Source organism: Hydra vulgaris, chromosome 06, assembly GCF_038396675.1.
Source record: "Hydra vulgaris chromosome 06, alternate assembly HydraT2T_AEP".
Lineage (NCBI taxonomy): Eukaryota > Metazoa > Cnidaria > Hydrozoa > Anthoathecata > Hydridae > Hydra > Hydra vulgaris.
The window spans coordinates 29104212-29120329 of NC_088925.1; the positions used below are offsets into that span (position 1 = coordinate 29104212).

General features: G+C 27.5%; 1 protein-coding gene across 2 annotated transcripts in view; it reads left to right on the top strand.

The window, feature by feature from the left end:
• Positions 1-3727, top strand: part of LOC100197985 (proline rich transmembrane protein 1B) — a 31438-nt gene extending 27711 nt beyond the window's left edge. For both annotated transcript variants that reach the window (XM_065798345.1, XM_065798346.1), the window contains exons 3-4: positions 3240-3386; positions 3499-3727. In XM_065798345.1, coding sequence (XP_065654417.1) covers positions 3240-3386; positions 3499-3636 — 285 coding nt within the window. In that variant the 3' untranslated portion in view covers positions 3637-3727. The remainder of the gene's footprint in view (positions 1-3239; positions 3387-3498) is intronic.
• Positions 3728-16118: the final 12391 nt, after the last annotated feature.

Consider the following 16118-nt stretch of genomic DNA (forward strand, 5'->3'; position numbering starts at 1 on the left):
AGATGAGACAGTCACAGTTTTTGCCACGAGTTTCCAATCTGACACGGATAGACTTAAAGTCATACAGTGATGGTAGAAAAACTTCTTTGCCTTCATCTCGCTTCTACATGATTGTCTATCACATGTTCCTTGAGGCACTCTTGCATCACCCAAGACAAAGTTGAAGCCATAGATTTTTGACAAACGGTCCGCTTGGAATAAAGTTATTTGCCCGGTGCACTTTTTAAGGCAAGTTAGACAGACAATTTTTCTGTTCTCCTCGTGACCGCTTGCACGATTTGGCATTGTGAGAAATTGCTTTGTCTCCTATAAATGCAACAGTATTCAAATAGTTTTATCAGTCTTGAAATTTAAATCTCTTAGTTTTGCAAATGGAAAGAATTAAAAAAACGGGCAAAAGTTTGTAGACTTATAAGCCAAAATATAGTTGATGTTATTGACAATATATGCAATTGAAACGAATCGAAGCTTTACCTGTATGCAGAAATATGGACGGTCACAAAAGTGAGGGTGAACCTTTTATTTGGAGATTGGTCAAAATTTAGGCATAGCTTTGTCACAAAATTTAAAATAATCTAACTTAATTTCAGAGCTTTAAAATATATTTATTAGGATTAAAATAGTTTTGATATAAAAGCAAACTATTTTTATATCTACTGTCCCTTTAGTTCATTTACCCACTTGTCATCTTGCAGTATTTTATATAGTATAGTTTGCATATGAGTATAGTGCACACTCAACATTTTTAACAATAAATATGGAATACATCTATTAAATAAATATTATTTTTAAAGTGTGCACCTTTTTCTTTGATATCATTTTTTTGTAATAAAATTGCGCACTATACTCAATAAAATACAATACATTTTACCACTTCCTACTTTTTCCGCTGAAAAATATTTCCATCTTAAACATCATAGTCCAAAAACTTTCATCAGAAGTTAAAAATGTAAAAAAAGAATCTTACCTTGATATTTGCAGTTTTGTTGAAGCAAGAAATTATTTCCAAATGCAATAAAATGCAAGTTTTGAAAACAATAATAAGTTATTTTTTTATGGATTTACCTGTAAAATCGCTTAAACAAAAAAATAGGGAATGCCGTACATTTCTTTTTTCGGTAAAGGTTGTCTGTGTCAAAAACTACCCGTCAGATTTCAACCAATGTTTACACGAATGTTCCTAAGTCTACTGCTCACATTGGGTTCAATTTTTAACTTGATAGCTTAATTTTTACGACCTCTGTAATGCTTTTTCTGAATGAAATTCATACGGACATAATGAAAAGAGCAAGTCACTTAAAAAACCTACTATTTTAAAAACTATTTATTTTGCTAAACCCCCCAAATTGTGTTATGTGTACATGCATTTCATTATATTTTACATTGATAACTGCTCAGGGTTGCAAATACTTCAAAAATTTTCCCCAGAGTTGGTCATTTTCATTGAAAATTGATTTGCCAACATTATAAGGAAATTTTGGGGCTCGAAATGATTTTGTGGCCACAGTTTTTTAGCAAATGGTCTAGTTGCAAAACTCTAATAACAAAAGTTGTTGCCTATTGCCTATAGAGTATACATACAAAAATTCAGGGCAATCAGACAAAATTTTTATGTACTTTTGGTACCAACACTGTCAAAATGTATGATTTTGCAAAACGTTTTGGCCTATAACTTTATAACCAAGCAAGATATCTGCATGAAACTTTATACATTGATAGCCATACTATATAGGTAGAACGCCATAAAATTTCATGAAGTTCCAATGACCCATTTCAATTTTATAGCTTGTTTAGTAAATAATTGAATCAGTAAAATAATTGGGAAATTAAAATTGATTTTTTTCTCGGACGTAATAGATGGATTTCAAAACTCCCATTTCTGGACACCTACATGTGTCCACTATTACCACATATAGGTGGCTTATTCGGGTTAGCTAGAAGGGCACCATCTCCAAAAATATCAATAGTGATTACCTTGTATATCAAAGTGCTGTAATACTTTTAATACACCATTTCTACCATCATTGAAATGCAAAATAGCAGAGTTTACACCCATTTCAACAACATCTTTACTAGCAAATCTGATTTTAGGTAACTTGGACCATATGAGTGAGTTTAGCGCTTCATTTGAACTATGTAATTGACCATGCAAATATTTCAAGAGTAAATCATCTTTCTGCAAATCCATAAAAATGGATACAATTAGATTTTTGACTGATAGAGGAACAAGTGTATTTGGTTTATAAGTTTTCAGAGTCCAATATTTGCATCAAAATGAATCATTTTGCTGCAAATATTTGAAGCAAATTGTGTCATTCAGTATTTGGACTATCTGTAAAAAGAAAAACAATAGCAAAAACAGCTTTCTTTCTTTGTTTATTTGTTTTTTTAAAGTTCATTTTCTTTCTTCTTTTTTATTCATGATAGATCTTATAGTTTATTATTAATCAATAATAAATCTTTAATCCATTACAAACATCAATGGGGTCTAATACAACGGTAACAACATGAAACTTTGAATCGTGTTTCAACAAAATTCTTCATATTCAAATTTCTTTATAAGCAAAGTTAATAAATAAACAATTATAAGCATGATAAACAACAAAAAGACAATTTAGCTTGCAAGTTTTGCTAATCTAATAAAGCAATTATCTAGCTTGAAAATAAAACGTTAAGATTTTTATAATAACTTGATTTTTTGACTTTTGACGTTTTTACAAATACTCTTCTGTGCGTCGTAACAAAAAAACGTATCGAAAAATATTTTATTTTTTTATTTCACCTCATTAAACAGCTGAATTTAAAATTTTAGGCAGGTGTAACACAGTGCTTTAAGCGCTAGCTTGAATCAAAAAGTGCAAGGTTTTATACCCCTTTTTTAATTTTAAAATAATTAAAAAAACGTTTTTATGAAAAATTGAAGAATTGGTTGTAGTTTCTTTTTCGAGTTTCAATTGTGGAAGGTTTTTGAAGTGATTGAAGTGGAATTTAATATAAACAAATAAACAAGCAAATAATAATTTTAACAAAAGCGTATTAAATATATATTAAATATATCTTTTTTCATATACTATTTTGTTTTTAAACTTGTTTTTTTGATAATTGAAGCACTACTTTACAAAAACAAAAGCTTTATTTTTTTATTGTGTTTTTAAAACTTGTTTAAAAAAACAAAGCTATTTTTTTTAAAAAAAACAAACTTTTTTTTTTTTAATCTGTACTTCTTTTTACCATTTTAGCCTTATCAAACAACCGGCATTGTAACTCAACAACAAGTGGCAGTTGATATTAGACAAGTTCCAAGTAGTTATAGTGCAGCTGCGTGGTTAACTTGTTTATTCTGCTGTTGCCCTTTAGGATTTTTGTCAATTATTTATTCTAATGAGGTTTTTAAATTTGTTTTAGATCAGTTATGTTAATGTTTCAGAAAAATTATTCTTAAAACTCTGATCTTAAGAACGAGTTTGGCTTTGTAATATTAATTAACTTATTCTTTAGGTCAACACAGCTATTTTGTTAGGAGACATTACAAGAGCACAACTTGCTTCTCAATCTGCTAAAAACTATGCCATTGCAGCTTTGATTTGCGGAATTATTATCACAATTACAACTATAATTTTTACAGTTGTAATTTAAATTTTTACAGTTGTAATTTAAAGCTTATCGCTTTTTTTACTTTTACGTTGTAAATTTTTAATTACTAAAAAATGGGTTCAATGATGTAAAATGTTTTTGTTTTACAAAAATACTGCCATTACAGTTATGATTACTGCCATAATTAGATTTCTAATTAATAAAGTTATTAGGATATAAAGAGATCCAATTATTTGTTTGGTAGAAGAATTTCTAAAATACTTAAAAACCCATTTAATTCTAAAATAAATTTTGGAAAATAATAAGCTAAGATTGCATAAGATGAGCTGGTTCATACGATGGTATAACCTTTTTTACGTTGAGGCCCGAATTTTAATACAAACAAAGATTTAATATTGTTTTTTTATAATAATTACTTTTTAATTTAGTATAGCCCTTAAAGAAAAGATTTTTTTTTTTGTGAGTATTTTTTTGTTTTTTAAGTTTTTTTGAGTCGATTAAAAAAAGCTTACCTAAGGAAACTGAGCTTCTATGATGAAATGATTGGGTGTGATGAAAATAACGCAATTTTAGGTAGAAAAGATTTTATATTAATATATATATATATATATATATATATATATATATATATATATATATATATATATATATATATATATATATATATATATAACTTTTATATAACTTTTATAATATTACGCAGCCATATTATAAAAAATTTTATAATATTGCTACGTAATTTTATACAGTTTTATTTTTATTTTTACATTTAACAAAAAACGATTTCCAATAGTGAGTAGTCACTAGCTTTCAATCATCCTGGTTTAGAATTTCATATTTATGGTAGCAACGTTGCAATCTGTCTATTTTAATTTCTTCCCTGAATTTTTGGTATAGTTACTTGGGATAACTGAAAGTGTTTTAATTGTATCTTTACAATGATAATTTTACCTTTACAATATTGTGCATCTTCAGCAATTCCAGAAGCTTTCCAGTTCGCTCGTCAGTCACATTTTTTTGATTTTCAACAATTCGTGTTGTTATCTTTTTCCTAGGTTCACTCACATAAAAAGCGCCACATGTACGCCGGGTAACTGTTTGGTGGTGGCTTTGATTTATTTTGGCACAAAATGTTCAGTAAAGATCGTCCGAAACGAAAAACTGTTTTTATGCCAACTTTTCGAAACTAACGTCTGAGAATAAGGATTAATTTAAGAACCCACGAAGTATTATAATACTATTTGCGTTAATTTATTGGTCAATTTTTTGTTGGGATGGTTTGTAACGTTTTAGAATAGCTGTAGCGAGAAGTGTATAGTATGTTACCGTAATATATCAGGGCCGCAGGAACAAAAATTATATTCAAGGGGAGAAGGGGGCAGTACTACCCTGAAACAATTTTAAGAATTTTTTTTTTTCTTTTAAGTTATTTTTTTATTTAATTTCTTTAAAATTATTTATTTAAAAAGTTGTTGGGGAAGGTGGGGGGGGGGGCAAATACCCCTGCTGATCACCCGGTTGTTACGGGCCAGGTATATATATATATATATATATATATATATATATATATATATATATATATATATATATATATATATATATATATATATATATATATATATATATATATATATATATAAATTATAAATTATGTTAGTGTATTCTACAAATAGAGTGCTCAATGTTCTAAAAGTTTTTTTGAGTATTTTTTTGTTTAAAAGATTGTTTGTGATTGGCATAACGTTTTTTCCATTTGCCCTCGGTTAAGCCAATAAAATGTTTATCAGGGTTGTTTTGCGAGGAAACAATGCATTTGTAAATAATATTTTTTGATAAGCATTTGCCATTCATAGGGCAGTCAAGTTTTTGCTTGCAGTTACAATTTTCAGTATTTTTTTCTTTGAGAAATTCATTTTTATTAATCAATGGTAGTATATGGCCTTTTATAACTCTTTCAATATTTTTTGTACAGTTATAGCTTACTTTAATAGTGTTTCTGTTAAGAATTTTGTGCAATTTATTAGAGGGAGGGAAATGTTTGTCAACTAATTTTAAAAATGCTTTTCCAATATTTGTTGAAACGTTTTTGCTGTACGGTGAGTTGAACCAAATGATATTTCTATTTCTATTTCGCTTTTTTGCAAGTTTTGTTTCAAATTTTAGCTCGAAATTTTTAAATCCGCTTTTTTAAATAGCATCTTCATACACGGGTTTGGAAGAGTTAAAAATATTTTCATTGGAGAAGTTTTGATTAAGTCTATTGTTAATTGAAATGGGAATTTGTTTTAAGATTTGAGGGGGATGATTTGAATTTATATTATTATATGATAATTCATCATTAGGTTTTTTATAAGGCCTATAAGAATTTTCTGAGAGGTTAAATGTGACATCAAGAAAATTCACAATTTTTAAATTAATGTTTATCTCAATTTGGAAGCCAATGTTTTTGAAAATTTCTATAACATTTTTTCTGACTTTGTCAAGTTGAGGCCCTGATTTTTTTTGCATTATTATTAAGCCATCATCGCGATACAAGCCTAATTGATTAAAATGAACTATTTTAGCTAGGGAATTTAAAATATATAAGCCTACAAATTCGCAAATTTCTGCTCCGTCGTAACTTCCACGTCTCATTATTAAAATAGAGTAAAGTTTTTCTTCAATGTTTAATTAGACGAAAAGTGTCGTCTGTAATTTCAATGTGGGTTTTTCCAAATTCTATTACTTTATCTAAAATTTCTGCTGTAATTGAGGGGTAAAAATCATTAATATTAAATTGTATAAACGTGCATTCATTTTTATTAGTAATTTTAGAAAACCAATTTATAACATCAGTGGTGTTTTTCCACTGTTGTAAATTTAATTTTTTCCGAATAAATTATTTTTTTTATCTAATTTAATTTTACTAACGTGCCCTAGTTCACTTTTTTAAGGTGCTAGTAGAGTAGTAGGGAGTTTATTTTCAAAATTTGATTTATGATCTTTTAGTGTTATAAACGCTTGCGCTGGTGCGACTGATTCAATTCTAGCATCTAAATTAATTATTTTAGCAATATTTTGGCTAAATTAATTAAAGTAACACTATTAAAGTAAGCTATAGCTGTACAAAAAATATTAAAAGAATTATAAAAGGCCATAATTTTGCATTGATTAATAAAAATAAATTTCTCAAAGAAAAAAATACTGAGAATTGTAACTGCAAGCAAAAACTTGACTGCCCTATGAATGGCAAATGCTTATCAAAAAATATTATTTACAAATGCATTGTTTCCTCGCAAAACAACCCTGATAAACATTATATTGGCTTAACCGAGGGCAAATGGAAAAAACGTTATGCCAATCACAAACAATCTTTTAAACATAAAAAATACTCAAAAGAGACTATGCTGTCTAAATATATTTGGCAACTAAACGAAAAAAATATTATTTTTAAATTAAACTGGTCTATCCTAAAATCTGCGTCTACCTGTTACAACATTTCCAAAAAATGTATACTATGTTTACAAGAAAAATTTGAAATTATTATTCATTTAGATCAAGAAAATTTACTGAATAAAAAATCAGAATTAATTTCTAAATGCAAACATGAATATAAGTTTCTTTTAAAAAATTATAAAAACAAATGACCAGTCCAAATTTATCCTAATTCTAAAAAAATCTTTTCATGATTTTTTAATTATCTAATGTAGTTGATGCAACTTCCTGGTTGCAAAATACTACAGTAATTACATAATTAATTATAACAATTCCCATTTTCCTGTAAAATAATTTTTCTATAGTTTGAAATTTTTTTTATGTTTAGACATTCTTCCAGATGAACCTACTGATGGTGAAACACAGTGTTGAAGTAATCAAAAATTAGATAAGTGTTTTTACTAATTTATATATACATATATATATATATATATATATATATATATATATATATATATATATATATATATATATATATATAAATATATATATATATATATATATATATATATATATATATATATATATATATATATATATATATATATATATATATATATATATATGTTTATATACATATTTAAACAATTTTAAAATATATTCAACAATATTGAGTGCTGAATGTTGTTAAAAGAACAGAGCAGTTATAAATTAGTAGAAAATCACTTAGCAAAAATTTTTTTCATTTAACACTGGGTTTCATCAATAAAGACTCATCAGAAATGAATGATCAAATTAATAAAACTTCAATTTATACACAAAATTAAATTATAGGAAGTCGCAAATATCTTTACAACTGTATATTTACACATATTTGTGAAGTTTGCTGACACTTTTATAAAAAGAATTTTTCGAAAATGATCACTTACGCCTTTTTAAAAAAATATTTTTTAAAAGGGGGGATTTAATGTAACAATTAATTGAGCTCATTCATTTTTATTGTTTTTTAGGAAAAACTCATTTTCGTGCCTGCATTTAGAAATTAATTCCGATTTCTTGTTTATTAAGCATTCTTGGTTTGCATGTGTAATTATTTCAAATTTTTCTTGTAGGCCTAGTATGCCTTTTTTGGAAATATTATTATATGCAGGCGCTGTTTTACCGACAGACGAATTCAGTATAAAATTATTTTTAACCTTTAGTTCCCACATATATTTTGAAAGCATGGTGTCTTTTGAATACTTTTTATTTTTAAAAGGTTGCTTATGATCGGCAAAACGGTTTTTCCATTCACCCTTTGTTATGCCAATATATTCTCAGTAAACATACAAACGTCTATTAAACGTTAAAACAACGTTTCGACAGAACGTTTAGATTTGATCAATTATTCGTTTAGAATGAAATCCAGATTAACTTTTAGAACAAACGCCCATAAAACGTCTATATTCAAACGTATTTAAAACGTCTATTATAGATTCAGTCTAAGTAAACGCACATTAAACTTTTAGATCTTGTCTAATAGTTTCCTTGATTTAGTTAACGTAGTTTCAATTTATTTAAGTTTTAAAACTAATATAAATTAATATTACGTTATAACTTTTTAACTTTATATAAGTAATAAGAGTTATATAGGTCTTAAAATTTATAAATAAAATATAGTTATAAAAGCAATGAAATTTATAAATAAGATATAGTTATAAATGACCTGGTCTTATTTTTGATATTTTTATAACTATTACAGTATGTTTATAAACTTTTATACTATACTACTTTTACTATAATTTTATTTTATAAAACTTTATATAAAGTTATAAACTTATATAAAACGTTTTCATATAGTGGGGATATAGAGAAAAAATGTTTGTGCACAATACTTGTTTATGTTTCGATATTAAATAAATAAATGATCAATCATTTTGCAGTGGAAATTTTATTGTAACAACTTCTATTGAATATTTTTAAATTTAATCTAATTAGCAGAAAGTAAAAGTTTACATTAAGTCAAAGATTACTAAAAAAATTAATAAACCTATAAACAAATATTTTGTTTCACTGTTTTCTCTTGTGTATGCATTATCAAAAATTTTCCTAGAATACTGTCAACCGCTTGTTTATCCTGCACCTGTTTGTGCAATATCATCTTATACATTCGTATTCTGATCGTCTGATTTCATAACCTGATTTGTAACCTCAAAAAACTAGTGTAAAATAGTTAGAATTTTATGTTTAATAAATCAAAATTGGAATTACACAGAACATCTTTACATAACGGGTGATGCGGAAGTTATCGGACAAAATAAAAACGTCAATAACTTATTTATAAATAAAAAAACAAACTACTATTATATTTTTTTAAATAAAGCATTTATCTTTTAATAAAAATATTTTATTTTTTATATGAAAAAACACCACCATTTGCAATTGATCTCAATTTTGCTCTGACGCCTTTCATATGCGAATGTAAAAAGTTTAAACCAATTTCTTGTAGTTTTAGTTTAATACGATCAATCAAAACTTGCTCTGTTGAAGCTTGCCAATCTCCCTCGTAAACCTTCTGTGACAAATGTCCCCAAAAATTTTCAATTGGTTGTGCTTAAGGCACATTTGGGGGATTGGATTCTTTATCAACGTAATAGACATATTGGTCCATCCAATTTAGAGAATCTTTAGAATAACGACAACTTGCTAAATTTGGCCAAAATAAATAGTTAAAGTCTCCATAATACTTGTGAATAAATGGAAGAAGTCGTTTTTCTAAACATTCATTATTATAGATTGATGAATTGATTGCTACAGCCTTGGAAGTGCGAAACATTGGCTCGGACATACCACGGTCAGATATGGCTATCCACATAAATAATTTTTTCGGAAATTTCTCTTTTCCTATAAAACGAACACTTTTTGGGCATGTCTTTTTGTTATTTATGTAGTATCCAGAATTTCCAGGCATGTTGTCCCCTGCAAAACAAAAGTATTTTTCGTCATCGATGACTAGAAGCGATTTTGTGTTATAGAGTTGGTTAACTAGTTTCCTGCTTCTTTTCTTTGCCTTTATTTGTTGTTCTATAGTGTATTTTGGAGTCTTTTCACGTTTTCTATATTTAATATTCATTTTTTTTTAACTGACGACCAATTATCGATTAATTTACATCGAATTTATTACCTATTTTTCTCTGACTGACCCCTTTTCGATTGTTGACAAGTCTCGTTAATTCGGCTTTCTTTTCTCTAGTCCAGGATGTCGGACGACCAGGGTGCTTTCTATCAGAAAACGATTAAACAGTTTCAAGTCTTTTTAGGTTATCATATATTGTACTTTAAGCAAATCCTTCCTTTTCAAAATGATTTACAATTTTTTTTTTTTTAATATTAGGGTAATTTACAAAAAACATTTTTAGTCGCTTTCGAAAAGATTCTCGTTCAGCTGCATTTAACCTCATTTTAAATAACTGTGTTTCAAATAATAAAGTTTATATTTTATAGAACGTTTATGCTTACGCATAAAACCACAAAAACTAATTATTATGCTCAAATAATGAAATTAGGATTTGTCCGATAACTTCCGCATCACCCGTTAAAAAGGATTTTCTGAATGGAAGTTTCCGAAATTTCTTGTACCATTCATGTTTATTTTTGACATTAAAAAATTAGTATCTTTGCGACATAACATATGTAGTAGGGGTGTTCAGAAAAAAGAAATTTTAGAATTTGAAAAACCAAACCGTCTAGATTTAAAGCGAATATGTTTAAACTTACTCACAAAAAATTTAAGCGCCATTGAACCAGACTTTCCTTGCCATCAAAGCACATGTTTGGAAAAAAAAGACCCAAAAACGGATTATTTTAAGTGTCTTGAGGGCAAGGCTATCATAAATATTTATAATAAATATTTTTTTCCGGATTTAGATAAATATCTGTATTTTTAATTAAAAAAATATGGTTTTTAACTTTCTTTTCAAAAAACAGTATAATTTACATTTTAAATCGGCTTAAAATGTTTTTTACGTGGTGTGGTGTTGTTTTTATAAACTTTTCAACAATTAAGTTCAAATTTGTTATTTAGATTCACAATACAGTTTGCTAATGTATTATTCAAAATAAGAATAGAATTACTCATTTTATGTACTTTTATTATTTGTAATATTTTAATCAGAATAAAATAAAATACTCCATGGAGGAATGACTACCATTAATTTATTTGTCTTCAAAAATCACACTTCGCATTATTTTTACTTTTTTGCAAAGTTTGAAGATTTTATTGCCAAAAATATTCCATATGTGCAGTACCAATGATATTCTAAAAAAAAATTAAACATGTGCCAAAGTACCTTACATCATTAATAAATACGCGGTTATCAAGTGGTCTTTAAAAACAAGTCATTAACAATTAAGAAATAAAAAGGTCTTTTCAAATTTACCGAAAATGTTGATTTTGTAACATATCTGGTTTTTGCATATTACAATTCAATATTACTTATTAAATCAAAAAAATGTTTTTTTAATATTTAGAAAGATTTTGTCGAAGTTTCTTCTATAGTTTATCTAATTAATCTTTTTTGTTTGTTTGTTTGTGTTTTGTTTCTTTGCTAAGGAGGAAAGACTATCAGGTAATCTCATTTTGGTAAGACTGGTGGAGCTTTTAGCAGAAATCCTGAGGCTGAGCGGACTCTGTCAACTGATATTAATCTGTTCTTTTTTTCCTCCTCGTTGTTGTAACGATGGATAAATTGCTACATCATGCCGACGGCTCTATCGGAATGGTCATTGACAACAATAAGGCTATTGGCATAATTTTCAAAAATTTTAAACGAAGACTGTATATGCCAGTATTGCGGCGGAAGTGAAAGCCAGTCTTTTATTCTTTCTTCAGTTAAACCACTAAAACTAAACATAAGGTAAGAAAACTCATCTACCATAGGGGCTAAGCTTGGTAGATATTTCTCAGTACTAGCATTTTTTTCTATCTCATTTCTGATGTCTTTCTTTTTTTTTTTTCATTTTTAAAGTGTTCAGCCTTAGGCATTTTCAATGAAAGAATTGCAGCTGCAATTTTTTTTTTTTCATGCGAAGACAAATCCTCATCCAACAGAGCTAGTGGAATCATAGTCCAAGTACCAAGTGTGCTTGTAAAGCGAATCAAGCACAGCATCAACTGCTTGTGGACTTCAACAATTATTTCTAAATTGATGCATCTGATAGATAGCTTTAATATCTAAGTTGGGGGCCTTTTTACACTATTCGATTCTAAATACCACTTGGCATAAAAAAAGACCACACACTACGCAATAAGTTTCATTTCTTTTTTTAGATTTTTGTTGTTTTGAACAAAGTCAAGTTGAGAAAACAAAAGCTGCATTTTCAGATATATTGCTTTACCAAGAAAACGGGCATGATGGATAGCTCCAGTTTTTCTGATTTTATAAACAGAAGGTGATAAATAAGTCACTACCAATTCAGCCAGCTCTCTTCTGTCTTCACGTTTATTTTCTCCTGCTATCCCCTTTCTTTCTATATATGCTTTGCAAAAGTTCATAGATTCTTCAGCAGCCTTTTCACTTATACTACCATTCACCTCCTTCCAGTTAAACTTGCACAGATCATTTGGGGAATAATTAAAATTAGGATGTTCAAATAGGCTCTAAAATTTTTGAAACAATAAGTTTTCAGGTCTTGTTGTCAACTCATTTGTTGTATGTTTTCGATAATGCACCATTTGTAGTTCTGTTATGTGATGCCTGCATGCTAATTTTAAAAGAGATGCATTTAAATCGTTGGATATCTTTATGATTAAACCATTTTTGATCCCAGTATTGCAATTGTATCAACACAAAGACCTCTTACATTTGATTCAAGCTTATAATCTTTTAGTACGCGTCTTACCCTCAACGTTCACAAGAACTGCCAGCCTGTCAATCTTGAACTTTTTTTCCTTCATTAATTTCATAAAGAGTGTTTCCATCAAAATGTATAATACATGGATAAGGAGAAACTTTTTTTAAGGAGAAACAATTGTATTTTTTACATCTTCTTCTGCTAAGGTTGACATACTTTCATTTGCTAATTTCATCTTTCTAAAGGCTGTTGATTTACTGCAATTTATATCTGTAAGTTCAACACCAGCTTCAGTTAAAATGGGACTTGTAACTTTTTGCAAAATATTTGGCAAAACATCACTTGTCCTTGTCAGATCTTTTTTTGTCGGTCCTAATAATGTTCTTCAAATCTGGCTCGCATACCCAAAAAACCTTTTTTAAGTAATTTTCGAAGTTTTTCTGATTTGTTAAATCTTTAGGAGAGCCTCTTTTTTCGTTTTTTTTAAAAATTAGAACACTGCTTGTCAATTTTAATAAGATTTTTGAATAGTTGAGTGTCAATAACAACTTCAAACCATCCAGGGTTTCTTAACCTTAGCTAAAACACAGTTACAATCCAAATTTTCACATCTTTCAAAATTTTTACGAAGCGAGCACGTAACCAAACTGATTTTTTTAATGGTTTAAGGCAGTATAGATTGCAGGCATGCTAGATGTTGTAGAGTATCCATTCCTGTTGGAAATTGAATATCTAAATGCATATTTGTTTTTGTTCATTATACTTTATTGAGATAATTTAGATCACTCTCTATCTTAAATATATAATATACAAATATAATTGTTAAAGTTTCTTACAAACTAGAAATTACCTGTAACTTCTGGTTTAGCTGCTTTAATAATAAACAATTTCTTTTTTCTATTAGATTTTAACTTAAATTTGTTTTCAAACTTGCACTTTTCGTTTCCTTTAACATATTTATTGCAAAGTTTAGTAATTATCATTATCATTAATCTAAATAACCAAGAATATATTTGTAAATATTATAAAAGCTGGCAAAATATTTAATATATCATTAAAATATTTGCAATATTTTATATAGCTTTATTTCACTTGTTAAATGATATATACAGCACAGTATATTTTAATTTGTGTTTCATATCACTACTTATTAAATTAAAAATATCGTAGTTGTAAGTTAAGAACATATTTTTTTCTGTGGTAATGGTATTAAACAAACCTAAAATGAGTAATTCTATTCTTATTTTGAATACACACTTTTGAAAACTGCATTATGAATCTAAATAACAAAGTTTGAATTTAATTGTTAAAAAGATTATAAAGACAACGCCACACCACGTAATAAACATTTTTTAGCCGATTTAAAATGTAAATTTTTTGAAAAGAAAGAAAAAAACTATACTTTTTTAATTAATAATACAGATATTTATCTAAACCCTGATAAAAACTTTTATTATAAATGTTTATGCTAGCCTTTCCCTCAAGACATATAAAGTAATCCGTTTTTATTCATTTTTGAGTCCTTTTTTTTCCAAACGTGTGCTTTGAGGGCAAGGAAAGAGTGATTCAATGGCGCTGAAATTTTTTGTGAGTAAGTTTAAACATATTTGCTTCAAATCTAGACGGTTTGGTTTTTCAAATTCTAAAATTTTTTTCTTCTGAACACCCCTAATATGCAATGGTTTTTACCAGCTCTGTTCCTCTTATTTTCTCTAGCAAATGTAACTAAATTAAGCTAAAATGCATCTAAAATAAAAAATAAATATTTAGTTTTTAAACCTCTTGGTTATTGCAAAGATGAATACCTATTATTACACAATCATACTAGTGTATTCAAAATGAAATTAAACTGTTTATAAAACTTACGAAAAAAGTTCTTGCAGCAGGACTTTCATAACGAGAGATCAGGAATATTTTTTAAATGTGTCAATGTCGCCATAAACAATTTCTAATACATCAGAGTCCATTGATATGTTGGCATTTAAGAAGTTAGTTTAGTAAGGTAGATTAATAAATTCCACCAATTAAAATGGGCACCCGACACTCGTTTGTTATTAATTTATCAGTCGTTTTGCATTCAGTTGTTATAAGGAAGTGAATCTTGAAGACGCATTCAAGTCTAGTTTAATTATTTAGCCAATGAAAAATGATTTTTTAAATACGTTTTTTATTTCGATTTAGTGATGCCTATTTAAACCATGTGACTTAAACCGTTGTTTTCTGACCAATGGCTATATTACTATGTTATAATATAATAAACTTTTACTAAACCTCGATTAAACGTTTAGAATTTTTTTTTTTTGTTATTTGTTACAATATTTATTACAAAAAAAAAAAAAAAAAAAAAAAAAACTTTATTACAATAATGAAAGTTAACAAGCCAAGATATCGTTAAGAAATAAATGATAAAAATAAATATAAAGAACGTGGATACTCAAGGAAGACCATCAGGTCTTGTCACAGAGAAACCGCTAGAGAATAACGACTTATATAAGTCAATATTGTAAAAGTTTGATCAATGTTTAATAAACCAATATATTAAAAAATTTAAAGCGTAGATTTCAAATCAATAAATATTTAAGTTTAATTAAGGTCGATTAAAGGTTTACAAAATTGATTAATGTAAGTAGATGTTCTAAACGTTAGATTGACGTTTGGTAAACGTAAATATAAAAAATGTTTGGAATATACATTTAAAATCAAGCGTCAATTTTTAGTTATTATTAGGTCGCAAAGCGTTTCACCCGTTTTTGACCGATTTCGATTAAATATTGACCAATTCTGAACCAATCTGTGTTTACTTGGTTTTTTATCAGGTATATTCTTAGAGGAAACAACTCATTTACATACCATATTTTCTGATAAACAACTTCCACTCATTGGACCATTGTTTTTTTGTTTACAATTACTCTTTTTTGTCGTTTTTTCAATTAGGATATCTTTTTGGTTTAACAAAGCATTATTGTAACTTTTTATGGTTCTTTCCATATTTTTTGTGCAACGGTAGCTAACTTTAATTGTATTTTAATTAAAAATTTTATGTAATTTATTAGACGGCGGGAAATGCTTATCGACAAATTTTGAAAACACTTTTCCTTTCATTGCGTAAATACTTTTGCTATAAAGGGGTTGAACCAAATTATAATTCTAGGTCTATTTCGCTTTTTCGTATTCTTTTTTTCAGGGTCAAATTTTAGTTCAAAATTTTCAATGCCACTGTTTTTAAGAGCATCTTCAAATATTCGTTTTGAGGAGTTGAATACATTTTCGTTAAAAGA